A 26,837-nucleotide genomic window follows, 5' to 3' on the forward strand; every position below is an offset into this window, starting at 1 on the left:
ATATCGCGCATGCGCATAACGCGATTATCGTCACGACACGATATATCGTGCAGCCCTAATCCTTATTAATGGTTACATCACCTGCTGTTTAACCCACAGCTCAGGGAAGAGTTTAGAAAACATTCTGCTTTAAATGTGATGGTTAGCAGTAAGGTTGCATAATAACAGCTATGCTATTTAAAACAGCCGACATTTTCAAACCAGATGTCATGCATACATTTCAAAGTCAAAATACACATTCACAGTATAGCAGGAAAGATTGTCAATAATATATGTGTGGTAAACTGAGTTGGTATTTATGTCATGTCACCAACTCTCCCCTTCAACATGCAAAGATCAGGCCAAAATGTGTCAAACCTCCCTAGTTGAGGCAGTTATGAGCAACAGGAAGTCCTGTAAGTCAAATAAAATGATTCACCATTAGAGGAAACACCACCAATGCAGTATAGAGTAGTAAACGTATACACAAAATAGTTTATATATATATATACACACACATAGAACAGACTCTTGTCTGTGACTTCTACTGTTTTTTAAAGTGCAGGATACCCGAAATGAAAAATTAAATAATTAAAAAGACTAACACTAGCTGATCAATATATATATCAATATATATACCTGACCTTATATATCCCTCAAAAATGCAGAAAAGAGAAACATAGTGCTGTGCATAATCTAGAGGACACACAGAGAAGCAGTTTCATTCTTAAACCAGCTGAACTAAATGTTCAAGGTTGAATCAATGAGCCTCTTTCATCACGTTGCTTGTATTCAGCCTAAAACATCAAAAAACATATGAACAGGGAGGAACATATTCTCTGACAGTTCATTATTTTATTGTAGAGTTAAAAAAAGGAGTTGACAGGAGAGATAGTCTTGCCTTTTTACTGAACCCTGGACAAAAGATCAGGGGCCTCATTTATAAAGGGATATACGCTAAAAGAAATGGCGTACGCCAGTTTCTACGCAATGTTTGCGATTTATAAAATACTAACTTGACGGGAAAATGTGCGGTCCTCCACGCAAACTCTAACCCATGCGTACGCACTAAGCACACAAACGGGAGAGACGAGAAACTGCGACACCGTTGGCAGAAGGAAGAATGGAGAGAAATATGTGGAAATAAATCAAATGTTACCTCTCATTTATCAAATATGAAGAATTCATTTTCAAACATTGATTAAAGCCAATCTTAAAATGATTAAACAAACGCCTGTTTGAGACTCCTCAGTGCACACAAAAACATAACTTGGAGAAATAAATAAATACGGATATGTTATTTAAAACCACCTCGAATATGTTGTGTTAATGTTATGAAATGTTTTCTCATAAATGATGCGGTAAGCAGGAGGACAGAATAACGTCTAAACTGACGCCGTTTTGCATTTCTATAGGTTGTAGATACGAGCGTGGTTTTATATACTATCACGTTTAATTGTGTTTTATGCCGTTTGCCAAGACTTGATAAGTCGCTCGTAAATCACAGGAGGTATGGAAACTAAGAACACCATATGTGGTAAATTGTACAGCTAATATAACACAACACATTAGTTGTATTTCCTTTAACTGGTGGATTATGGATATATAGTTGCTGATCGACAGCTGGAACACAAACCACCAAATACAACAAAATAATTCAGATCCAGTCGTCATGACTCCACTCCGGAGGGATTCCCCCATCATTTCTTACAGTTTCTCATCAAGGGGGTGTCTCCTGTCCCCGGCACAAACACACTGCCTGAGGAAGGTTATGTGTATTTTTTTTTGTCATTAACTTTTTTCGGACCACTTATTTATTTATTTTGGTGACGATCCGACCTCCATGCTGCTACTCTGGTTCAAACTGCATCCACCAAACAATATGATTTATCTCGACCTCCCCACAATAACCAAAATCTGACACGGTGAGAGATGTCTTTTTTAGCTGTTCGGTCGTAATTTCCTGCGATCTTCTTCATGCAGTCAGTCAAAATGAATGAATGAATGGGCGTTTCTTTGACTATTCATAGGCAAATATGGGCGTTACGTGAAGCCCGCAAAAGCTGCGCCGCATTTCGAGTCGATTGTGATTTATAAAGGGAAACCGGCGTAGGAAGTGCCGTACGCACTTCCCTCGACGGTACGCAATGTTTTGTGAATCGGAAAATGTCGGAACATTTCTGTACCTATTTTTTTGCTTTGTACTACGTAAGCAACCTTCTCACGTCAATCCTACGCAAGGCGTTATAAATGAGGCCCCAGAGCTTCTTCTGGCTGAATCGACACACTTGAATAGATGTGAATCACGTGTGCGGTCATACGCGATAGACTGCTGTTAATGTAGCACACGACAAATAATCAAAAGAGAAGTTTTGCTTCAGCTGAACCAGCCTTTTTGGGAGTATGTCTCCTTTTAGAAAGCAAACCAAAATTGGGGGTGGGGGGGGTAGAGGCTTTAAACCGCGGCTTCGTTACAACATTTAAGCTGTCAGTGCTGTAACATATTGTACGCTTTATAGGAGGAATTTGTGCTTTGCGGGATGAATGTCACTGCTGCCACGTTTTCCTTACAATGAGGCCAAGTTTGTACCATCCGGGATTCTTCACTTTGAAACCAGTTTGCTCTTTGGAGAACAACTGTTCAAGAAACAAAAGCGGAGGAATCGCAAGACTGATGTTTAAATGTTTTCCCATCAGTGAAGCACTGTCTTCTTATGCTTTCCAGTTCTTTGAAGTCATGTAATAAGGCTGTGTGTGAGCGCTTGTTGGCACATATAGTGTTGATAGGTTTGTTTTCAACCCATTGTGGGGACCAAGACATCTTTCTTCGTTCTGATATGGGGCTCCTTCTGTTCAAGTAGTGTTATCATGAAGGTAAGGTGTAGACGTGTGGTAAAGGTTAGTAGAGGGGACAAAAGAATAAAATGTAGAGAAATAAAATGTGCATGGGTATATTTTTCTGTTTTTTGTTTTTTCCGTGCCATTTACGTCATGACAAACAGCATTTAGAGACCCAGAAAAACAAAGGTTCCACGGACAGGAACAAAACTTGGCCTTTTCACCATAGCCGTGCTGTCGGCCTGATAATGTTGCACATATGAGGAGAAACCACTGGCTCCGTGTGAAGGCAAGGAGTTCAAATGGAGTGATCACAGTGAGAGACAATGCAGAAAAGATGCACATTTCTCTCTGCCTCCTCCTGTCTTTGAACACCTCTGCCTGCGCTGTATGCAGCGCAACATTGCCCTCTACTGCCAACAGCTTTATCTACCTTAGACTGGAAGCTTTACCTTTAAGAACATATCCTTATAAATGTCAAAAAATTGGAGTCATGATGTAAGAAAACTAGCAACTTGTGAGAAAGTGCAAGTATTCTGGGGGATGAGGGACATAGTTGACTTTCTATCAAGGCAAAAAAATGTACATTGAAAACACAAAAAGAGGGATATTTGTCATCAGGATGTAGATAGAAATGGTTTCACACATACGCCAAAGCAAATGACATGAACAAAATGGTGATTGTTTTCCTCAGTATCACAATCCAATCCAAGGAAATGAACAATAAACTGTGTTTCCTATTGTGCAACAAACCAAACAGACCTAAATTCAAGCATTGGCCTTTATTTTCCGTGTGAATGTATTGCGCATTCCCTACGTAAAAGCAGCTTTCACAAGATTTGAAAACCATTGACAAAGGAATCAAACTGTCACCAAATGTGCACTCTACTTTCAAAATAAAAGCTTATTTAGTCCTAGACTTGACAACTCAAAAAAACTCGGCACAAAAAGAAACAGGCATGTCAATACGTCTTACATCTTCTAGGGGAAGAAACTCGGAGACAAAGCGAGAAAATAGATTTCACGAGAGCGCCCACTTTCTCTCTTTAATCACTGTGCATCTTTGCTTTTCGCCCTATATTGAAACCAATCCATCATAGGGCTGACTGTGGGTGGGTGGCCTTGCAATTTTCACCGTGCTCCTGTAACTTAGGAGAGGATCCCCCCTCTGACATTATTTAGATATCAAACAACATTTTGCCACTCATAAACACCAGCATGAATGCGAGTGCATCGGATCAAATCCAATAAAAAATCTGGTGCACCTCTCTCGGCACGGCACAAAGAGGGCAAGCCCCACTTTATCATCCTGATGGGATATGATGGGGTTTGTATTATTACCCTGGATGGATAATGGGATTTGGGCGCTTATTGGGATACCAAGTGGGTTTTTATACAGGCTATGACTATAACGGTGGATCAAAATAAGGCCATACATGGTGAGGGATTGTTCGATCAAAAGAACATCAAGCGGAGGGAACGGAGTGAAAGCAGATGGTGACAAAACTGGAAATCAGTGTGTGCCATGGCTGTGACTCATTGGTGTCTCTGTTAAAAAGACTTATGCAACACTCTGCATTTATGAGCCAGATACAGATCACCGTATTCTTTCAATTAAAGAGCGTTTCTGAAAAACATTTTGTACACCGCTGCACAGTGTAAGCAGATCAGCATCTTAAACATGGGAGGCTGCAGAGGACCTCGGCAGTGCTCTGACGCGCTCATAAGACGGTGGGTGGCTGGCCTCCGACCAGGATGTTCAGAGGCCTTCAGATGTTTGATTGAGAGAGAACACAAACATCCAGCTGTTCCCCAGATATCTGCTCAAAAATAACATAAGGTTTTGGAAGAGATGGAAATCAGGATGCTGGGAGACGTATTGTCAAGGGATGAGACCACAGAGGGGGTTGTAGTTTGCAACCGATGACCCTTTCATAAGAAACTCCTCTTGCAGGCGCTGTAGTTTGCACTTGACCCTGGCTTTTGGCTTCGATTTTTTTAACCGAAGAAGACTGTGACAAAAGAGGTGGGTATATATTATTTATCTCTTGAATTGAAGGGCAGAATGCCTCAAGGAAAGATGAAATATTAAGTGAATTCGTAAAGGAAGAAGGGACCGTAAAATACTTGATTGTTTTCTCATTCTTTCCATTTTCCCCTTCCCACCCAGGTAGAATATGATGCTTTTATTTTGCTTTTTCATTTTTTAGATGAATGACAAGCCTAAATGGTAAATAGTTGGGGTTTTACCTGGGTCCTCCATGAGGACCAATGCACATAAATTACAAAGAAAACAAGCAACGTTTCTCAGAAAAATAACTAGCTGATAACGTTTTTTTCTTATGTTGTACAGACATTGAATGACCCTCCATTGTCAGTTTATTCAAACGAATGTGTGTTGATTTGTCAGAACTTTTCACTTTCATTCGCTAAATCTAAGTTTGACATTCACCCGTTTATTTGTTGTCAGGGCTGTTTGTTTGCATCTATAGTTGACTTCCTGTCCTTACTGCTACCAACACTTGAGGTACTCACAAGTTGTATTGTACATACTGTATATTATTGTTAATGGTGGTGGTAGTAGTAGTAGTAGAAGTAGTATTACATCACTAGGAGGCTTTATAGGGCTAGGTATCAAACCACAATAATCTTAAAGTATTAAACTAAAAATATGCCCTTTCAAAAACTGTGTCCATGGCTTTATTTTAACTGTACATCATGAATAAAACCAAAACTATTCCATTACAATGTATCATTGGATTTAAATGAATGGCAGTATTCATAGAAGTGCATGTTAAGCGTGTACTTTGTCGTTGCATTCACCATTTAGAATCATTTATCTCTTGACAATGACGAGTAAGACGAGTATAAAACTTTAATGCAGAGTGCTGCATAAAGGGTTGTTTTAAGCCATCAACTTTTACCCACTGTAGAGAGACAGCGTGGACATGGCCGACCGGAGGCTGCTTCGCTAAACAAAAGAGATCCTATCCCTTTTGATTATCTTCATGGTCTCCTTTCAAGTTGAATGGATACCATGGCGATAATCTCATTTGTGTCATATTTCAATATCAGTTTCTCTTCCATAGCTATAACACTATTACATTCTCTTAGCATTTTCAAGAAGTAATTGTAAATTTCATCATCAAAGAATATATCACACAGTTTGACATCAAAAAATGGTTTCTCTGTTCCCTTTGGGAAATCAAGATTAAAGAGGAGAAAACGACTCCAAGAACAATGATTGTCGAGAATAAAGAAATGAAATGCAACAAAGTGAGACAGTAGACTTCAGCCCAACATTTGTCTGAAACAGCAGGCCAACTTCATTCTCATGTACTCATAGAGAAAAAGTATAGAGCTATTTCAATACCAACATGCCTGTGAGTCTTGCTTGTTTAAAGGAGCTCGACCACAGCAGAAATACAACTAGGGCCAAAAGGAAAAAGGATGCTAACTTACAATAAATACTACAGGAAGTACGTGGAATTAAGGCTGGGCGATATGGATTATATAAATGTCATGATAATTGTGACCAAATACCTTAATATTGATATTGCAACGATATTGTAAGAATAACTACTGTATATATTATTTTATGAAATAAATCACATACGTAAGACTTGCTCTTCTATTGGCTAGCACTTCAACACATTGCACCTGATAGGCTGTTCCTGTAGGTCATCTGCGGTTGACCAAACACAACAGGGCTAGCTAGCTAACCAATCAGAGCAGACTCAGCTCTGGTTTCAGACAGAGGGTGGAAAAAGGTGCTGCAGCACAGGCAGTATGAGAAAAATAAAGAGCTTTTTGAAGGCAGAGGAAGAAAATACAAATATGAAACCTGAAAATTAGCATAATCTCACAATGAGATTTTTGATAAATAATCCTCTATATAGTCTTATATCACAATATGGAAATAATATTGATATATTGTCCATCCCTACATGGACTTGAACCAAGTGTATGTCCTAAACCAGGAAAATCTGATGTTTTAATGGCTGGAAGTTTTCGGCTTATACTGATAATGTAGCCCAAAAACCCTGCTTTCGTAATACAATCTGCTTACAAATACTAGCACGGCGTGCAAAGTGATGACATGAAGAAACAGAACTTAAATCACAACCACATCACAGGAGGAACTGAGCTTCAGGCTCAGTTGTCAGCTCAGGAGCAACTTTCTCCAAGTTGTTTCTAGAAATCCTCAGCACACCAGGTAATGCACTTTCTAAATTCCAAGATTCAAAGCTTTGTTTTGTCTTGCAAGAATGACAGTGTAGTCGTTGGCAATGAAAATCCTACTAGGCTAGCAGCGTAGTATATGACATACTTAAGAGAAAAAGAAAAAGGAATAAGAAAGTAAAATTGTGCAATAAAATGTGGCAATTGATTCAATGATTCAAGTAAAATGCAGGAATAAGTAAATAATGTATATGTTAAGATACAACTGAATTTAGAATTAAATACGGAAGAATAATTACTGTCATTGTATAAATGTGTTGATATGTGGAGCCTATTACTGACGTATTCCGCTGGCAGTACACAGAAGACCTACAAAGAAACTACAGCCAGCGTGATACTCGAGACTCAATGATAAAAAAAAATGTGTCTTGTAAAACGGACAAAAGTAACCCTATGGTGAAAGTCTCTACACAACTCAGCAGTGATGTTGAGGCTGATGGATGTATGCAGTTAAGTCAAATGGTCTATTTAAAATTCACTGGGCTTCTCACAGGTTTTATGTATTTGCTGTTAACAAACTGGCGCTGGATCTTAGCGGGGCTGCTGAACCTGTCGATGGTGAATGTTAAACATATAATGGCGGTGAGCTGACAGCAGTGTTTGTTCACGTGTGTGGATGAGCAGACGACTAATGAGGCAGCATCTGTGAGCGCCTAAAATAAGTCAGAATTACTGCTTTGGAAACCATTAGATGCTGAATTATTGTACCTGGGACATGCTGATTGCTAATCTATCAAATCTTTTTGTTCACATCTGTTCGCGGGAGAGTGAAACTGTTAAAATAGCAAAATACACCAAAAAAAGCTTCCACAATGCAAGTTTGCTAGCATTCACAGTTCATTCACTCAAATGTTTTCATTAACTTCCACTATAGTACAAGTACTAGAAGTAATACTAATAGTGCAGTAATACTACTAACACATCTGTTTTTACACAAAGCTTTCACTTTGATTGTTGGAGTCCTGCAACTCAGAAACAAACAGTCTTGATAACTTAAATATGTTTAAAGATATGTGAGAAAATTGAAGAAATACTGAGCAGGACTTTTGACAGTTGACATTTCTGGAGGTGGATTGGTCTTCCACTAAACAGAGGGTCGCTGGTTTGATCCCCGACACCTGCAGTCAACATGTTGAAGTGTCCTTAAACAGGATTCTGAAACCAACATTTCTCCCAATGGCACGACCAACAGTGTTTGAGTACCTTGTATTGCAGCCTCTGGCTCTGAATGGATATGTGTGTGAATGGGTGAATTAGTCTGAAAAGCACAAGAAATGTGCTATTTAAATACAGTTTATTTACCTATAATGCCAAGTTGCCAACTTACCAATTTTCATTTATATATTTACTTATTGATCTGTTATTCATTATGTCTAACACAAAGCAAAGTAAAGATTTGTAAAGTATGGAACATTTTCTTTCTTAAAAAGTAATCTACAACACTCATAAAATGTTGCTTCACATAAAATGGGCTCTTTGTCAACATGCATGGTGAGAAATTGAAACTCTTTGGTAATCAATTTCAGTTTCAGCTGACAGCAGAACACAGTCCAATCATCAGTGCTAATTGAAAGCCTTGAGTGGAGAAGCTCTTGTGTTGGTTTTATTAAATCATGCTTGTGCTTCATTTGTGTAATTTATGCTTGAATTGGAATTGATTTTCTATATAATCATCAATCCACTATATATCAATAAAACATGAGAAAGGTTTAATGAAGAGCCTACAGATCTAAATACAAGTCAATCAAAGCTGTGTGTACAGGTACCTCGTTGAAGGAGATTTTGGTAGTTTTCATCTTCTGGGGTGAGCTCTTCCAAGTTTTCCCAAAGAATTGCTGATGGTTTCTATCAAAAAGGGTCACTCGCAGCTGGTAGGTCACATCTTGTTCCCCCTCTGACTTCTCCTATGAGTAAAAAAGAAAAAGAAACACCCACTTTAGAAAAGTCACAGGTAATTCTAAAATTGTGTTTGATGCATGATTTCAGATGGCTTACACTCTTGGCAAACAGTCATACATACGTATCACTCAATATGTACGTGTTTCTTATGTTCTTGAAACAAAGTATGATTAACTGCAGTGGTGGTTTTTTGTATTATCTCTCCTACCGAATTTACAAAAGGATACATAGCATGTTTACAATGGTGTTTCGTAGTGGTCAACGTTATTAAACGGTTGGAAAAATGCAAGGTCACCTTTAATTATAAAACTTTTAGGACGGGGTTTTGCTAGTATTCTTCTGATTCGCTGTGACGTACCATTAAATACGTTAAAGGGAGATATAATGTGGGCCTTTTTCATATATCTGCTTAATAATGACAGCTTAAAGTCAGACTTTGTTCGGCAAATTAAAAACTACACAGACTGTACATTCGTTTAAAAAACCACTAAATGTCTGCTAAGAACATAACTTATCCTGAAACTATAGGGAACATTTAGCGTTAGCTTTGAGCTATCACCTGTTGGAGGTGAGCAGCAGTGAGCCGGCTGAGGCTGAGCTGGAAGCCGTGGGACTCGGTGAGGTGGCTCTCCACAGCCAGGCGGACTGTCTGGCAGGGCGGAGGAACCACCCGGCTTCTTTCAAACAGTTCGTTCCAGCCGGCAGCCATGGTTGTTGTTTCTTCAGTTTTGACCATAGTCTGTAGTTAATAGGAAAATAACACATGTAGCGTCAAAAATGCGAATGTTATTTGTCTACATGTTAAGATTTTCAAACCCGCTGCCGCCATATTGAATTTGGTTTAAACTACTCAGAGCAGAAGGGTTAGACGAGAAAGTTAATTACTTATTTAAGACTATCTGCGAGTGAAGGCAACAATACTTAAAATGCATATTGAATATACGAGAAACGTTCTTATGCACCGAGGCGTTTAACACCGAAACTTAACGTCTAAAAAGTATTTGGCTATCCTCGCCTCTAATCCTTAACCTTTCATTTGGTATGTCCCATCGGGCTGCATCTGTTGCTATGGTAATGTCCACTGCTAAATGCCATACATACAGTCCTCCACCAGTGCTATTTAGATTTAACTTAGTTTTTATAAATCAAAGAACGCAAACTATGCACTTACTCTTTTTTTTAAACTTGAAAAAATTCTTACAATATTATTCGTAGTAGATGTAGCAGCACTATTTTTAGTTCTGCATTGAAAGTACAAAAGTTAGCCAATTACAGTAGCCTATAAAGGTTCTGTGGCCATTGTTATGCAAAGTGTAATACAACCTACATGTATGTGAATGTGAATGATAGCCAACAAAAATGGCTGTTAAAAGTTTAGCAACATTATGTGTAGATCATAGTACAATGTTCACTGATGATTAATTTGCATTCTGCGTGTCTGCGACAGTGGATAAATACTTTGATAAAACTGTATTCCTGCAGCTGAGTTTATCTCTGTTATAGGAACGGATGATGCTTCTATGGATGTACATGCTCAAAATAGAGGAAAAGCCCTCAAGAGGTCAAGATTTAAAAGGTTGAGGGCATCAGTAAGAAGGGCACCACTTTTCTCATTGTTTGGTGAGGGGTATTTTTCTGTGCTGGATTTTTCTGAGTACACGAATTGTAGGGCAATGGTGGCTGACAAGACTGCAGAAGTACTTGTGTGCATGCATTTGTAACGCTACAACGCTGCTAACAATATCAGATGTCCCTAGCTGGAAGGGGAAGCAAATGTGAAGAGTTAAACTTCATTCATATATTCTTGATATTTCGAAAATGAACATGAAACATATTGCCTATTTTGCTTTCACATGCAACAGTAATCTTACCAGCCTGCATTTACTCAAGTATTGTACCTCAGAAAATGTACAGTAACTGTTGGGTTAACATTTCCTCCATCAATACACTATGGCAACACTAGAGGGCGGCAGCACACCACGCGCAGGGTAGTTAGCCTCGCGAGGAAGAAGAAGGAAGCGGTCGTTACAAACTGAAAACAACAGTGCAATGTTTGGACTCTTCGGGAAAAACAAACCCGTTAAAATAAGGAGTCGTAATGAAAATAAAAAGTACGGAGTTGCAGCAAAAGATGTGAAAGAGTTGCTTAAAAAAGGCTGCACGTTATTACAGGTGAGCGTGTGCGTTTTCTTCTGGTTTGTTTTTAACAGCTCTACCACCAGTTGAGTTTTATTTTCAGCGAGGAGGATATGGGTAAAAAAGAAAAGTAAAAACATAAAAGTGTTATAATTAAGTGTTTAAGCAGCTATATGTCTGGTTGAGGGCGCTGGGAATATAATTGCATTGTTTGTGCACGTTATTTAAGATTGTTGGTTAACTTCCTGTCATGATAGGGGCGGGTTTAGTGCAAACCAGGGTCATCTTCACCTTGAAGAAGCTATGGGGAATCATTTCACATTACATGCAGACAACATATTCCCGATATTTTTCTCTAAATAATATTAGACACAACTGTATCCACACACAGATTAGGCATCACAGAAACAAATAAACAGGCAAGAGAGAGGTAGCTAGCAACTGGTTAGAAAGCTATTTACAGTGCATAAACAAGTGTAATTACATGTAATTCAAGTGCAAAAATGACACAGCAGTAGACATTCCATAGTAAAGAGAATTTCCAAATATGTTATTACTTTCAAATTAAATGTTTGATATGAAATGTGTTTTACACAGATAATAGCCTTAATAGTTATCTTCATTCCAGACAAGCTGACACCACCTGCCCTCCCGCATCATAGATATCTATTTAATCTGAAAACACTGTGTGTAATTGATAGCTCTGTGAACAACATCTACTGAAATGTAATCAACTGTTATCAATCTAGTCTAAAGAGAACCATGGGAACTAGAAAGACAAAAATGCAGATCGTCTTGTTCTGTCACCAGAGTCTTTCACTGTTTTCCTCCAGAGATGGGTGTCACAGTTTCAGTAGTGAAACCCTTTTGAATAATGGAAACAAACTGTTAATAGACAAAACTGAAATTAATTCCTGTTTTATTTGCTCTGGTCTGTACACCACTTTGGTTATTCTTTTTAACTGACTTGACTTTAACCTCTTGTGGGAGAAAAGGGAAAACAAATCTTACCATCGTCTTACATTTCACTTAAATCTAAATATATTGTATTTGTTCCCCCTTTTTTATACATTGACGCCATTTCCAGTTGCCATCTCCTGGTGCACATGTCTGTTTGTATTCTGATGGGACAACCGTGACGGAGGAATTCTTCCAAACTCTGCCGGACCACACCGAACTTGTTCTCCTCTGCAGAGATCAGACGTGGAGCGGAGGTAGGGGGATCACCTTTAGGGTCATTCCAGAATTGGAGGACAATTTAGACACCAACATTTTTTGAAAAATGAACCTTTTATTTTATTTTTTGTTATGTAATTAGGAAAAACAGATAATAAACCATCAAAAAAAGTGATTTGCCCAGCTAAGGCATCAAATGTATATTTTCCAATGAAGAATTAACCCTGTTACTCTAATTATAGTAACAGGGTTGCAAATCAATGCTAATTTGAGCTTTTACCTCAGGAATGAATGCTAGCTGCACAATGTAATGTAATGATATTGTCAAGGAATGGACACACTTAGATATTTAACAAAAGAAAGATACATTTGAAATTAATTTGTTTTAGTCTCATAATGTGAGTAACAGGGTTGCGTTTGTATGAGTGCCAAACTCCTTCAAGAGTGACAAGATTGGAAATATATTACAAATAAAAGAGGACTTACTTTTGGTCTACCCATGGTAGTAGCACATGGCTTGCTGAAGTCCTTTCCACTGTCATGTGACAAACAGTTTTTTCACTTCCTCTGCCAAGCTAAAAAGGTTTCGGTAACAGGGTTGCACGCATGTTGAGGGACACACCTTCTGTGCAAAATTAATGTTATTTAAAATGTGTTTATGATTTAACAAATTGATTTTACCATTACAAGAGACAATCAATAGAATAATACCAAAAAAAGTAAATAAAAACCCTATTTTAAATGTTATATTTGACATGCAAGTTGGTCACCAAGAAGCTGGGACAAGAGAAAAGGGCAATTTTAGGGGGTGTTCGAGAGCTATTTGATATTTTAAATAATATTTTGTGCATGTTTTAGCTTTTAGGGCATGGATTATTAGATTTTTTTATATGGGGGACATGAAATTCTGAAATGACCCACAATCCAGATAAATGCTTCAACTCTAAACAGTGTCTGTTATCTGACCCGTGTGGTTTCAATTCCAGTTGTGTGTGACATTGGTCAGTTACTGAAGACAGACCGATATGCCGATGGCCTCATTGAAGCAGCAAAAGGGCTCCTGTCTGATGAGAAGTCTCCTCAAAGACGTAAAATCCTGACCGACCTGCTGCTCAACCTGGAGGACAGATCTGAGCTGGAGAGCAGGGAGGAGCATGAAGAATGGTTCAAAGGTACAAAGTCTGGAGACATACATGAGCTGCTGGCTTCATGGGTTACATACGTATGCCACTATTAAAAGAAAAAAGAAATGTCATAAGAAGATGCTCTTTCTCATTTTGAAGGAATACCTCACCCACAAAATAATACATGACTTGATTGATACGTTGAATTCTTGAAGAAAACATTATCTTGCATTGCCTCAGTGAAAAAAAGATTTAAGCAACAGAGTAAAGTTCCGATGATCCGAAGTATTTAGGGGACCATTATTATCAGCTGTTGCTATTTTGAGAGCACACCAGCGCTAGTTGGAGACTGTTTTTGCGGAAGTGTTCATGTGGGGTTTCATTTCAGGTGTTGATGCTCGATTCAAGACGAAGTCGGCCTACATGAAGTTCAACTGTGAGGGCAGGATGCGAGGCTACATGAAGGAGGTAAAGACTCTATTAAGTCTTTTAATGGCTCTTAAGGCATATGGCATAGAAATATCCAAAATAGATGTTCTGTGACTCAGGTGCATGGGGCCACCAAAACAATACAGAAGGCTAAAGTCAGGGAAGAGTTTCTGAAAACGTCAAAAAGTCTGTCCGAAATGTTGAAGACGGCAAAGAACAACGGCTGCTACTTCGACAGGACCGAGAAGGAGCGGCTCTGTACTCGAGAAGGGTGGTTCACCTGCCAGGTATTAGAGGGATATGCTTCATTTCTATCAATTCTTTACAAAACTAACAAAAACATTTGAAAGCACTGAATCTGCTTCTTCTCTTTTGCTTTTTCAGGGATCATATGAGCAGAAAGTGTGCCAGTCTCTCCACTCCATCAACCCGTACGGCAGCAGAGAGAGCAGGATAGTGTTCAGCACATGGAACCTGGACCACAGGTTGGACTCTAGCAGAAAAAAATGTTTTACTGTTGTGTGCAGTGAATAAAAGAGGCCTGAAATGTCTATTTGTATGTATGTATGTCGAAACCACAAGGTTAGACAATTCCTCGTTTTAGTTCTAGGACATTACATTTATCAGTCTCATGTGACCCTGATGTAGTTATCTAATAGCCAGAAGTTAGGTTTTTATTTCCAAAGATTTAATTTGCGTGTCAACTATTGTAAAAGTGGTGTTAAAAATGCGAAAATTGATTATACTGTGTTGTTTTTTTCTTCAATTTTCTGATATCCAATGGAGAAGATTCCATTAGCTTTTAGGCGATACTAACTTTTGTGTTGGCCTACAAAAATATGTCGTCGCCGCACCACTTTACGGCCACATATTTATCATCTTTTTTGTCTTTTGTCCAGGATTGAAAAGAAGAGGACGATCATTCCCGCCCTGCTGGAAGCTCTTCAGAATCACAAGAGCTCCGACATCAACCTGAACTACTTCTACGGCCTGCTGTTCACATGGGAGAACCTGAAGCTGGTGCACATCGTGTGCCACAAGAAAGGAGCGCACAACCTGCTATGTGACGCCAAGAAGATCTTTAGAAAAGCCAGTGACACGAACAAAGCAAAACAGAATGTGAAAGGGAAGAAGAGGCGCTTGGTGTGAACATTTTTACTCTTATCTTTTAAGCGTTTTCATTTTTTATGAACTGTGAGGGTATAAAAGTATCACACTGATAAGACTGGCAGTCATTTGTCAGACAAAAGAATTACACGCTTATTTTGAAATCATGAAAAACATTTATTATGTTCTCTGTGTTGGCACTGTGATGTAAAATGCATGGATTATCACTCAGGCAGTAAGTGGCATAATAGTGAGGAGTGCAAGTACTGGCACCCTCAAAAACTAGATTACATTTTTAAAGTCAGGTTTAACGTATCCTCTGTTTAAACGGACTAAAAACATTTCTGATAAAACTCTGTTTTTTTACAATGCATTTTTGTGTAGAATTCTGTCATGTTTGCAAATGTGATCCTCCTCAGGGAAAATATTTAGCTGCATTGATATTTGTTATTTTACAGATGTGTTGTATGAAGCAGCTGCCAAAAAGCCCAAACTGGGCACACATAGATGATGACTTTAGACACTTGGTGAACAATGACATTCATTCTAAACCATGACTCTGTGATATTAAAAGCTTTCGCTGTGAAACAGCTCTTTGGCGCATGTATTCTTCCAAAACGTGTAGATTTGCACAACTTTTCCTACAAATATACACTTTGACCTTTAAATGAAGTACTATTTGGCATCTCTCACGGCTAATCTCACTGACAATATGAAGCAGTATGTAATAATATGTGTAAATAAAGTGCTGGGCCGGCCCAAACAGTAATAAATGAACTGACAAGATATTTGGGAACAAGTTTGAAAACAATTTAGCATTTTTGTGCATTTGGACGGTTTGTCAAGTCAACAATTGTAAATGACCAAGAACTCTCTTTTAAGCTGTTGGCGAAGTGCTCAAGTTTTTATGTTGTGAAGAATCTCTTCAACGCATGGCGGGTACGGGAAGTAACTTAAAAGCAAATTTACATATAAGGACAATTCGTAAGCAATGGTAGGCTAACAGCAGATCGAGCTACAGCAAATTCCTGCCTCCTGTGAGACAGCGTTTCACTGATTGAAAGAGCTGCTTTTGAGTAAGTGCCGAGCCTTTTGAGTCCCTCAGGCCTCACTTTGAGACATCAGTTCCGTTACTCTTCGTTAAGTGTCCCCTCTGTCCCCTCGCGGTGCACTGATCACGCCTGCCTCCTCTTCATCGCTGTTCTCGGGTGCGTAGTAATGGCGTCTCCGTCTCCCTGCGTTGTCATGTTGACCACGGGCCGAGGACGCTGACGGTCTCTGAGGGAAATCCTGTATAATAGAAAAAAAAAGATATGACATTACTTTTTAATCAATGTCAGTTACTTAACAACTGATTCAGGTTATGGGAGCTTTACAGTTTAAGTATGCCTTTGATTAGAGGAGTTTCTAACTAGAAAAAAAAAAAAATTGCACTATACTGTCCTATATAGTCTGCTGTACCTGTCGCCATCTTGTTGCTATTTATTATGTTTTTTGTCATGGCCTGTATAAAATATCAATATATTTAAAAACATGCAACATGGAGGCTCAATGCCTCCATGTTGCATGTTTTTAAATATATTGATATTTTTTTGTTATATCAAAATTACTTTTTTTATGGTGACTGATACAGCTGAATCAGATTTCAGACATTTGGGGACATTTGGTTTTGGGACAGTTTCTCCATTTTGGATTCAAATAAAATATTATGTGAAATATGACAAAAATACAAATAAATAATAAATATTATACAAACATAAGTTAAAGGTGGGGTAGGTAAGTTTGAGAAACCGGCTCGAGATACACTTTTTGTTATATTCCATGGAATGCTCTTAACATCCCGATAGCAATGAATATCTTAAGTGCTTTGACAAAAAATCCATAAAAAAATGTCATCTGTGGAAGCCGTAATACTGTAAAAAGCACGACCAATCATTTTAGCTGGCCCGGCTAAAATAACTGGATGGCCTACCTGCCTGTCAGCCTTCCATCTGTGCACAGACTTATCTCGTGCCCTCATTGGTCACGTGGGCGTTTGTGTGTGTTGGAGGAGGGGCTCTGTAAGGAAGTGGCAGATTTGTTTTCCGGCTGTGTATTTTCAAATTCTAGCGATCTCGAGCTGGTTTCTCCAAAATTACCTACCCCACCTTTAAGTAAAAATATAAAATGTGCAATGAAAGTAAAAATGTTTTATATATATATATATATATATATATAAAAAATTGTATTATTATTTTCAAATAATATTAGCATTAGCGCTGTTAATGATGAGCAAAGATTTCAGCAATGATGACGCATTCTGCAATAGGCAGTATTTTGAGCATGAGTTGATGGATGAGGAAGTGGAGAGATGCTCAATATTTACAATACGCTTTCCTGTTACTGCAACGCATTTATGGTTGCTACACGATGGGCCTCAGACGGGGAGCTACACTATATGAATACATTTCCTGCTGTTTTTGTCCGTATGCCAGCTTGTTCTTCTTTTGTTGGTTCCAATTGTTTGCTGGGATTCACCTTGTTTTCTTAATTCCTCCGATTTCGATGATTAAAAACATTTGGGGTATCTGGATTTGACCTCTCTTATTTTGTCTTTTTACATGAATAAGAAGAACATATAAAGAGACAATTGAGAAAATGTTAATGAAAGAGTCTGAAATGGGCACTTCAAATTATGGGTACTTGATTTATGAACGTGTGCTGCCTCATTATTTAATTCCCCACTGTGGGCTAATAAAGGATATCTGATTTTGATTTAACATTTTGTTGACAGCACATGGGGTGATACTTTATCTATGTTTAGTCTGCGCTTTTTTCAAGACAGCCACTCCTAAATGCAGATCAATGTTGCAAAAATTCCCCTACAACAACATTTCTCAGGCAACATAATCCAACCTGAGCCACAGACATCGCCTCACCTGTACAGCATCCAGATTTCCAAAGAACTGCTCCACGGGCAGAATCTGATTACTGTCGTCATCTGGGAAAATGTTTTTGCTGCTTTCCTCACAATCCATGTCCTCGGTCTCGTGTTTGTCCCAGACGCAGGTCACTGTGCAGCTGTCCACTTCCTGCCCCGTCCTCACTTCGTTTTCTTTGCCCTCCTGTCCCTCCAGCTCCGGGGAAGCAGAGCATCTCCTCCTGCCGGACTGCTGGCACTCACAGCTGATGGCAGAGAGTCTCTCCACAGCGCCGTCTGCTTTGCTGTACCCATCGACCGCTGAGCTGCTCCCTGCTGCTGCTGCCGGCTGCATGTTTGGACTTTTTATACATTTCCTCCTTGTAGTAGAAGCCTGTAATATACAAGTAAAGGATTGGGGTTAGGATGATGTTACATTTGACTATGATTAATATCCTTTTCTTATTATAATATACTATATTCAACACCCATAAGGACGGAAGACAAGGGCTGCACAATTAATTGAAATGTTATCAAAACTGCAATATGGAATAGTGCAATATAAAGGGTAAATGTGTTAAAATACAATTTTAAATGTAGAATGGTAGAGCTGCAGAGATATCAAGGCCTACACATGGTATTATACAGACTTACCAAAACAAATTAGGTTAATACAGATACTCAATAATAATATTGTATCATATCATAATATATTTTATCATTTCATTCAACAATGAACATTCCCTCCAATTGCAATATCAGTCAATAATATAATCTCAATAAGGTACTTCTTTCTAAATCGTGCAGCCCTACGCAATTGTTCAGTTTGTCAAACATGGTCCATTTCCAAGTAGTTTGAAGAAAGCAATATAAAGATAACTGCTGTCTGTATCTGTTCTTTATAGAGTCTGCTCTCGCCGATACATGTTAACACAAACCTTTCTGGAGCTGCTCTTCCTCTTTCTGGGCTTCAAGCTGTCAAGTTGACCGGGCATCTGCAAATCAGCATAATGTGGTTTTGTTTCATCCCTTTTGGCAATACTTAAATATATAGCAACCAGTTAAAAAATAAACCCTAATGTCAATCATCAGGGAGAATATTAAGATAAAAGCTTCCTTAGCTTTAGAGACATCACACGTTAAGTAACGGTCCAAACGTAGCCCTTTGGTGGATTACCTTTTTATTAGTGGGCTTTTTCTCTTGTTTCAAAAGGAGCCAGGTTTTAAAAGAACATCAAGAGTTTGGAAGAATTCAACAGTTTAAGGTGCATAACAGCTAACGGATAAGCTGGCTCACCTGCACATGGTGTGCCTTCGAATCGAAACGTCTGCCTAGGATAATCACTGTCATGTGGTTTGAGTTGATGCAAGGTTTTAGCTAGCGCTGTGCTAGGAAGTAATGCTTCCAGTAGAAGACTACAAATGGTCACATGAATCATTTTCATTTTAAGTGTAGATGTGGGAAAGACATGCTGTTTTAACTTCAGACGTTTTTGGTGTAAATGTGAAAAAAAGGAGTGGGGGGGGGTTAGCAGACAAGAGTACATTTTCTAAATATAACGTCTCTACCTGTTAATGGCTTTAAAAATTACACATTTGAGCGAATGAAGTCAGGTTTTGCATTTAATGGAACTATCGTTTCAGGGGGAAAAGCAACACTTTCCTATTTTCTATTTAAAGTGTATACGTGATATGCTTAAACCCACGGGGGCTCTGCTGAGCTACGTCCCTGTTCCTCCGCTACCCAGAGTCCTCCCAAAACTGTTGGCATTATCATGACTCAAAACCTCCAGCATACTCTGAATTGTAATCTACTGACGTTACATTTCCTTATTTAAGGCGTGCCAGAGCAAAGCCTAACTAAATTTGACTTTAAAACAGTTCCTACTGTTGCGTTAAATAACTGTTAGGACAGTACAGTTTCTACAGTAATGTCACTGTGTTTTGGGAATTCAATGCCATGCGCATTGTCGGTAAACCAACAATCACGGTGAAAGATAAATAGGTTATGTAAGGTTAAGTTCAGTCTCAGGTCACGAGAACGACGTAAACGTCTGTCTGGAGATAGAAAGACACAGATAAGCTAACACATCAACATAGCTTGCAAAGAGTCGGATACTTAATCTCAATATGTCAGCTGCAAGCTAATAAGGCTAGCATTAAAGATAAGAGCTAACATACCAGAGACTATTACACCAGGAGCTTCTCTTTACACCTACCTTTTGCATATTTTGCCGGCGTAATGCTTCTGTTGTTCAGCAAATCCAATATTAAAGATTCGAATTTGCTGTTTGTTATTAATATATTAAAAAAAACTGGTTTCGGATAGCCAAAAATGATGGTGTGTGTGATGAGTCTACTCGATGGTGTTGATATGTTATGTGGCGTCTACGCCTGTGCTCGTGCTCTGCCCCGGACGGTCTTCTTTTTCTTCTGTGATTTTTAAAATGTAGCTTACATCCTCAGTGCTGCCATCTTCCGCTAACTGCTCCAGTGTCCAGCATGTCGGATATCTCTCATAGTCCTGTTCTTATTAGAATTCTACCTAATATCTCCTGCCCTGTCCCCTACCCCTTCACGTCTGAAGCTGCCTGGAAGCTGCTATGGTTCACTCGGAGGTCAGAGTCGCCAGTCTATGGGGGTATCTGGAAGGTATCTACAGGCTACATTAAACCGGGTCATGTGAGGTGACACCAACTAAGTGTTATTCCACCAAATGGCCACCAGAGGGCGCGAGAGTGATTCTAATGATACCCTCTTCAAGACATGTGATGCAGTAGAGTTAAAATATGCTGTCGAGGAACACCAGGTATATGTATTAACCCTTAGATGCATAAGTGGGACTTTTTTGACCCGGTGAGGTGGTTTTCTTAGAGTATCTTTGTAATTACATTTTGTTATCATTTCATATTCCAGCTATTCCTCAAAAAACATGTTTTGGATATCATGCCATTCACATTTTAAATTGACATTTTATACATTTTAAGAAATTGTAGTTTTTGTATTACTACCCCAAGCTTCCATAAGTGGGTCTTTTTGGACCCGGTGAGGTGGTATTCTTGAAGTATCTTTGTAATTACATTTTGTTATCATTTCATATTCCAGCTATTCCTCAAAAAACATGTTTTGGATATCATGCCATTCACATTTTAAATTGACATTTTATACATTTTAAGAAATTGTAGTTTTTGTATTACTACCCCAAGCTTCCATAAGTGGGTCTTTTTGGACCCGGTGAGGTGGTATTCTTGAAGTATCTTTGTAATTACATTTTGTTATCATTTCATATTCCAGCTATTCCTCAAAAAACATGTTTTGGATATCATGCTATTCAAATTTTAAATTTACATTTTAAGAAATTGTAGTTTTTGTATTACTACCCCAAGCTTCCATAAGTGGGTCAAAAATGACCCGCATGCATTTCTATTTTTTTTTTTTTTTCAAAATGTAAAAAAAAATTAAATATAAAATATTTCTAGTGTGAACCAAAATTGTAGTGGAGTAAAGTAGCATTGGCTACAATAGAAATAGTGGAGTACAAGTATCTCGAAATTGTACAATACTTGAGTAAATGTACTTTGATACATACCACAACTAAGGATAAATATATCATTTGAAAATTGGTTTCAAAAACTGGTTAGCCACTTATTTTAACCAAAAGACTAGCTTTACATACATTCTAAGTTTCTGGCAATTTGTCCCTTCCAATAACACACAAATAAACCTCTTTGTATTGACACAATCTCTTTTGCATATTTATCATACCAACTATATTAGTTACATTTTCCTGCGTTTCCGCCTGATGATTCATGTAAAACTGCTGTTCAACAAGAAAATCATGTTTTACATGCTCTAGCCTAACGTCATATGGGGAAGGAATACATAAAGACATTTGTCCTCCATGTGCACAAGTATGTAACTTGGCCTGTTAACAAATAAGGCGATGAAAAGTAGCCTGTTCAACAAATAGCTTATTAAGAAAGGATGTTGACACTAACTTGCGTGAATCAATTTCTAAGAAACTATATTCACTTCTGCTTTTCTCATGCCTTTAAATATGTTGTTTTTTGAAATTATAAGGAACAATTAAAGCACATATTTACCCAGCTTACTATTGCTACTTCCTCATAGCCAAATTATTGAAGATTGAAGAAGATTCAACTTATTGTCATCACGTAGTACAGGTACTATGTAACAAAACTGTTTCTCTGCATTTGACCCATCCTAGTGTTAGGAGCAGTGGGCTGCCATTATGTACGGGGCCCGGGGTGCACTTGGTCTTTCCGGGACATGAACTGGTGACCTTCCAGTTGCCAAGCCAAGTCCCTATGGACTTCGCCACCACCGCCCAAATTATACACTCATAAGTGCACCTTTAGTACTTTACGCCCTTGACTAGTATTTTGGTACAGTTTCCCAAAATGTTCAGGATCTTTAAATGCATTATTAAAATGTTTCTTTAGATGTGCGTTGAAAATAACGTACTACTTTTTTGATCTGCATGTTTTTCTTTTATTAACTTACTTTGTCCTCCCTAATTATATTTTCATATCAATCAATTACATTTGATAAAGTGTATTGTTTTGTGTATGCAGATCTTAGAGATTAATTTATAATCATGGTGTAGCTTACATTGTTTAAAAGCACTAACTATTACTTGCTGGACACCTGGTGTGTGTGAGAAATGGGAAACCTGCTGGTCCCAGATCAGTGAGGATCATTGGGGGAGGAGAGAGAGACAGGGAGAGAGGGAGAGACAGAGGAGAGAGAAGTGTATCCTGCAGCAGTCATTCTAAGACAGAGTGCAGGGAAGGAGCCTGAGGACATGTAGTGCATCATTTCCCAGAGAGGCGATGTGTGACTCCATAGAGCGCCGTCGTGGGCAGACGTGGCCCCGGGGCCCCTTCAGTGTCAGGTAGCCCGTAGCCGAAGGAAACAACCTCTGATGGCTCAAAATGCCCAGCGGCGGCGGTGATGGATGGAAATCAAAAGTTGTGAAACACTATGAAGGCAACACATCCAGCATCTGAGGATCAGTGGGCGCCGCAGTGAGAGCCATGGATCATTTTTTCCGGAGGAAGCGCGTGGGTCTGCTGAAGCCTCTGCTCAGCCTGTCCCTCGTCTTCGCCTCTTTCCTCATGATCCACAAGCTGAAAGTGGCAGAGAAGGACGCAGTGGGATTAAAACATGTCAGGGACACGCCGTGGTGTGGCCCCGATTGTTTTTCCTACAAGAAAAGGATCGTAAAAAACAGTTTGGGGAGCTCGGATTTGCCGGTGCTTAGCAACACAGTGGACGCGCAGCGGGTCTCCAACAAGACCCCGGCTTCCTGGGACGCGCAGGTTCTCAACTGCAGCGAGGACGCGTCGGTGCGGACGCAGGACTGGTTCAAGCGTTTGGACCCGAGGTTCCACCAGTTTGTCCTGCACAGACACTGCAGGTACTTCCCCATGCTCATCAACCACCCGGAGAAGTGCGCGCGTGGAGAGGCGCACATCCTTATGGTGATTAAATCCGTCATCGAGCAGCACGATCGCCGGGAGGCTGTGCGTAAAACATGGGGAAAGGAACACACTGTGGATGGGAAGAGAATCAAAACGTTATTTCTTCTGGGGAGCCCAACGACTGGGAAGGACACTAAGAACCTCCAGAAACTGATCGAGTACGAGGACAGGATCTACGGGGACATCCTGCAGTGGGACTTCATGGACACCTTCTTTAATTTGACCCTGAAGGAGGTCAACTTCCTCAAATGGTTCGACATCTACTGCTCCGATGTGCAGTTTATATTCAAAGGAGATGACGACGTGTTCGTGAACACGCAGAACTTGGTGCAGCTCATCGACTTCAAGGTGGAGGATCACAAAGAGGCCAATTTGTTCGTGGGGGACACCATCTCCAAGGCGATCCCCATCCGAAACCGGCAGAGTAAATACTACATCCCCAGAGAGCTGTATGATAAGCCATATCCACCTTATGTTGGAGGCGGAGGGTTCCTCATGTCCTCCAAGCTGGCCAGGAGGCTCTTCGTGGTCTCCGAGGACCTGGAGTTGTACCCCATTGACGATGTGTTTTTGGGCATGTGCCTGCAGAAGCTGCACTTGGTCCCGGAGATGCACCCGGGCTTCAGGACATTCGGCATCACCAGGCGCAAGGTGAGCTCCATGAACAGCGAGCCGTGCTTTTACAAAAACCTCATCGTGGTGCACAAACTGAGCGTGCAGGAGCTGCTCAGGATGTGGAACGTGGTGCACAGCGAGGGGCTCGTGTGCGCGCGTAAAGTGTCAATATAACTGAAAATGTAGCCTATATGAAGTAAACTAATTCACCCAAACTGAACTGAATACACGGGAGAATTGCGTTGTTTTTAATGATCATGATGATCTTTACACGTCCATACTGAATCTGCTGAGTCATGTTCAGGAAGGGGGGCAAACATACAAGTTGTCATCCTTTTTTTTAATTTCGCATATTGTTCTGACGCAATCCAATAGCATTTTTTTTAAACCACTAACCAAAACTCGACAGTGCGCACGCATCCTTGGAACGTTTTTTTTCCTTCTCATTCTTGGTGCCATTTCAGGATCATTCTATAGTTTTAATGTGAGATCTAACATTGATGCTGGGAGACATGGTTGTAATGGTTTTAGTGCGTGTTTGTGCAGGCATAAATAAGACTGGACTTCTTACTTCCTTGTGTTCCTGTGACTAAAAATGCTAATTCTATTGTCAATTTCTAATTTCAGTGTGAATTTATGGACTCAAAGCACACAACAATTGCATTCCAAGTTGATTTATGATGTGGAAGGGGGCTGAAATTGTAAAAAAAAAAAAAATGAAATTATTTGATTATTTTAAGTTAATATATTGTTTTATTCCACCTTTTTATGGTATTTTCTAAGGGTCAATGATGTGTATATGATTAGCTGAGGCAGGTCAAAAACCAAAGAAACTAAAAGGGCTGTAATACTGTAGATTTGTGTATGATAATGTAAATAAAACTGGGACTATCTGTCAACTCTGTAAATACAGAATGGTTGTTGCATCATTTCTGAGCAGCACATGAAAATGCTGATTATCTGGGGGGAAATTTGGATTTCAAATGTACAATAGTGTCAGAAATGTTTTGTCAAGTGAAACCAAATCTGCAATGTTATGCTAAATGTAGCTTTATTTAAACAAATACAGATACTTTGCAGAAAGAAATTGCCATTTCATGCCATAATTATTCATAAAACAATGACTATGCACATAAAAGCACATCAAAAATATCCACTGTTGCAAAAGTCCTCAATACAGAAACATATAAAAGCCAATGTGATGGATTAGGAAATCAAAAATAAACTTTCTTATACCTATAACTTATTTAACAGTAAGTCTAATCACACACATTAATGAAGAACTTCCCCTGCTCGTAATACAATCTTTCAAAGACACCTTGGACTGTTTTACCGAAGTTTCTGTGTTAGTTATTCTTGGCTGAGGATTAACACAGACATATTACAATCACCATCGTCATAACACTGTGCGGTACAATATAAGCTGTTTAAATGTTGAGTTTGTGGGTAAAATTAGCAAAAATACACTAAAAAGAGCTGCTACACAGATTCTACTATTGACTGTACATTCATGTCCATTGTGTGTTTTCCTTTTTAATAATTCTGTTACGTTAAAAGCTCTACTTAGTCTCTTACTCAACTAGTACAGCATATTAAATTGTGCTATCTACTTAAGATTGTCAGTAGGAATTAAACAGGAATAATAAATTAAGTTCAACCTGTACTGAAGATTCAGTACCATCCCTTTGGCAAAGTGCTATTTCATATTATTCTTTCGATATACACGTCAATAAGTGAAAATGTAAGTACAAAGCTCACAGTAAAGCTGCACTCAGGTTGTCAGGGAGGATTCTGACGTGTTGCCAAGGGAGGAACGTTTTTATTCCTCGTCTTCTCACATTACTGCTTCACGGAGAGGCGTGTTTTAAGTATCATTTACTGTCACTGTGCCCTGTCAAGATGTACTACATATGTAGCATTACTACACTGATTAACGTTTGTGGTCCAAATATAATTTAAAATTCAATGCTGATTTTGTTCTTTTTGTGCCCATTTTGACTATTTTCACAATAAAATGTTTTCCTTTATAGCGGCATTGGATAGCTTGTGAAGAACGGTTAGTTAACTAACTCAAAAATGAATAACCCTGAAGATGTCACAGTGAGTCATCAGGGTTATGTCAGCCCCGAGATGCCATTAGGCACAAAATGTCAAGATATTTTGTTGTATCTGTCTCTTATGAGTCATCAAGAAACTTAAAGCAAGTACAATACCAGAGTAACGGGTGACGCCTTCTAGTTGTATCATTTCCAACTGGGGTTGGCTCCCAACCAGTCAGCAGTTTGAACAAAATTAGACCCAAAAAAAACAACCTGTAAGGTGATATCGGCAAACAGAACGCAGTCTGCACATGTTTACTAGCCCGACAGGTGTGTGACGCTAGGGGATGACGTGTAGACAAAATAACAGGTCTTATGATGGTGATTCCAGGTGGACTAACCCTAACCCTAATCCTAAGTAGGACTGGAAACAGAGCAAATACAGCGAACGACATGCTGTAATTTTGGTCAAAAGATGTGAAAGCTATCATGGGAGCAGGAAATGTTTGAGTAGTTTCCTACAGGGCTGTGTGTTGCTGCTGGGGGCCTCCCCAGGGTGCTCCAGTGTCAGTGCTTCCCTGGTGTACTTCCTCTGGCCATTGGTGCCAGTGCTGGGATCCGGCTGCCTCTGCCCATGGCTCTGCCTCTGGCCCCTACCGACCACGCATGCTTCATCTTGGCTCCACCACCAGGCCTGCCTGGACACACACAACACATATCTGTACAGTAAACCTGTAAAGGAACATCCATAAAGAGGGGGGTTCCTCTATATGAATGCTCCTTTGTTCCTCTGTTCTATTTACCACTAAACACAGCAGACTGCATTAGCTGTGATGTATGTATAAACAGG

General features: G+C 39.3%; 5 protein-coding genes across 6 annotated transcripts in view; 2 read left to right on the top strand and 3 right to left on the bottom strand.

Annotated features, from left to right (window-relative positions):
* The window catches only part of nphp4 (nephronophthisis 4), a 183,892-nt gene extending 174,115 nt beyond the window's left edge, over positions 1 to 9,777 (bottom strand). The window contains exons 1-2 of the mRNA XM_034145454.1: positions 9,518 to 9,777; positions 8,826 to 8,963 (exon numbers count right to left, since the gene is read on the bottom strand). Coding sequence (XP_034001345.1) covers positions 8,826 to 8,963; positions 9,518 to 9,694 — 315 coding nt within the window. The 5' untranslated portion in view covers positions 9,695 to 9,777. The remainder of the gene's footprint in view (positions 1 to 8,825; positions 8,964 to 9,517) is intronic.
* Positions 9,778 to 10,968: 1,191 nt separating this feature from the next.
* On the top strand, positions 10,969 to 15,523 carry dffb (DNA fragmentation factor, beta polypeptide (caspase-activated DNase)). The gene is made up of 7 exons (XM_034145187.1): positions 10,969 to 11,130; positions 12,182 to 12,308; positions 13,257 to 13,442; positions 13,783 to 13,862; positions 13,943 to 14,110; positions 14,208 to 14,308; positions 14,723 to 15,523. Exons 1-7 carry the CDS (start codon positions 11,008 to 11,010, stop codon positions 14,970 to 14,972), a joined length of 1,035 nt encoding a protein of 344 aa, XP_034001078.1. The 5' UTR covers positions 10,969 to 11,007; the 3' UTR covers positions 14,973 to 15,523.
* Positions 15,087 to 20,527, bottom strand: cunh1orf174 (chromosome unknown C1orf174 homolog). 2 transcript variants are annotated; one of them, XM_034145188.1, is made up of 4 exons: positions 20,049 to 20,527; positions 18,768 to 18,824; positions 17,849 to 18,223; positions 15,087 to 16,220 (listed from the first exon to the last, which is right to left on the bottom strand). In XM_034145188.1, the coding sequence occupies exons 1-4, from the start codon at positions 20,055 to 20,057 to the stop codon at positions 16,071 to 16,073; spliced, it is 591 nt and encodes a 196-aa protein (XP_034001079.1). In that variant the 5' UTR covers positions 20,058 to 20,527; the 3' UTR covers positions 15,087 to 16,070. The 2 variants fall into 2 exon arrangements, with proteins under 2 accessions (XP_034001079.1, XP_034001080.1); XM_034145189.1 differs by lacking the exon at positions 18,768 to 18,824 and having other exon boundaries at positions 20,049 to 20,525.
* Positions 20,528 to 22,336: 1,809 nt separating this feature from the next.
* On the top strand, positions 22,337 to 24,849 carry b3gnt7l (UDP-GlcNAc:betaGal beta-1,3-N-acetylglucosaminyltransferase 7, like). The gene has a single exon (XM_034145105.1). It carries the CDS (start codon positions 22,887 to 22,889, stop codon positions 24,120 to 24,122), a length of 1,236 nt encoding a protein of 411 aa, XP_034000996.1. The 5' UTR covers positions 22,337 to 22,886; the 3' UTR covers positions 24,123 to 24,849.
* Positions 24,850 to 24,975: 126 nt separating this feature from the next.
* The window catches only part of cep104 (centrosomal protein 104), a 41,590-nt gene continuing 39,728 nt past the window's right edge, over positions 24,976 to 26,837 (bottom strand). Inside the window, exon 22 of the mRNA XM_034145103.1 lies at positions 24,976 to 26,685. Within this exon, the coding sequence (XP_034000994.1) occupies positions 26,555 to 26,685 (131 nt within the window). The 3' untranslated portion in view covers positions 24,976 to 26,554. The remainder of the gene's footprint in view (positions 26,686 to 26,837) is intronic.

This window comes from Trematomus bernacchii, unplaced genomic scaffold, assembly GCF_902827165.1.
Source record: "Trematomus bernacchii unplaced genomic scaffold, fTreBer1.1, whole genome shotgun sequence".
NCBI classification, from domain to species: Eukaryota; Metazoa; Chordata; class Actinopteri; order Perciformes; family Nototheniidae; genus Trematomus; species Trematomus bernacchii.

Coding starts and splice junctions, on each gene's coding strand:
- dffb (XM_034145187.1), top strand. CDS start 11,008: ATGTTTGGACTCTTCGGGAAAAACAAACCCGTTAAAATAAGGAGTCGT. Junction 13,863..13,942: donor TGCGAGGCTACATGAAGGAG/GTAAAGACTCTA, acceptor TCTGTGACTCAG/GTGCATGGGGCCACCAAAAC. Junction 14,111..14,207: donor AAGGGTGGTTCACCTGCCAG/GTATTAGAGGGA, acceptor TTGCTTTTTCAG/GGATCATATGAGCAGAAAGT.
- cunh1orf174 (XM_034145188.1), bottom strand. Junction 18,224..18,767: donor GGAAGAGCAGCTCCAGAAAG/GTTTGTGTTAAC, acceptor TGTATATTACAG/GCTTCTACTACAAGGAGGAA. Junction 16,221..17,848: donor GAAATCTGGATGCTGTACAG/GTGAGGCGATGT, acceptor TCTATTATACAG/GATTTCCCTCAGAGACCGTC.
- b3gnt7l (XM_034145105.1), top strand. CDS start 22,887: ATGGATCATTTTTTCCGGAGGAAGCGCGTGGGTCTGCTGAAGCCTCTG.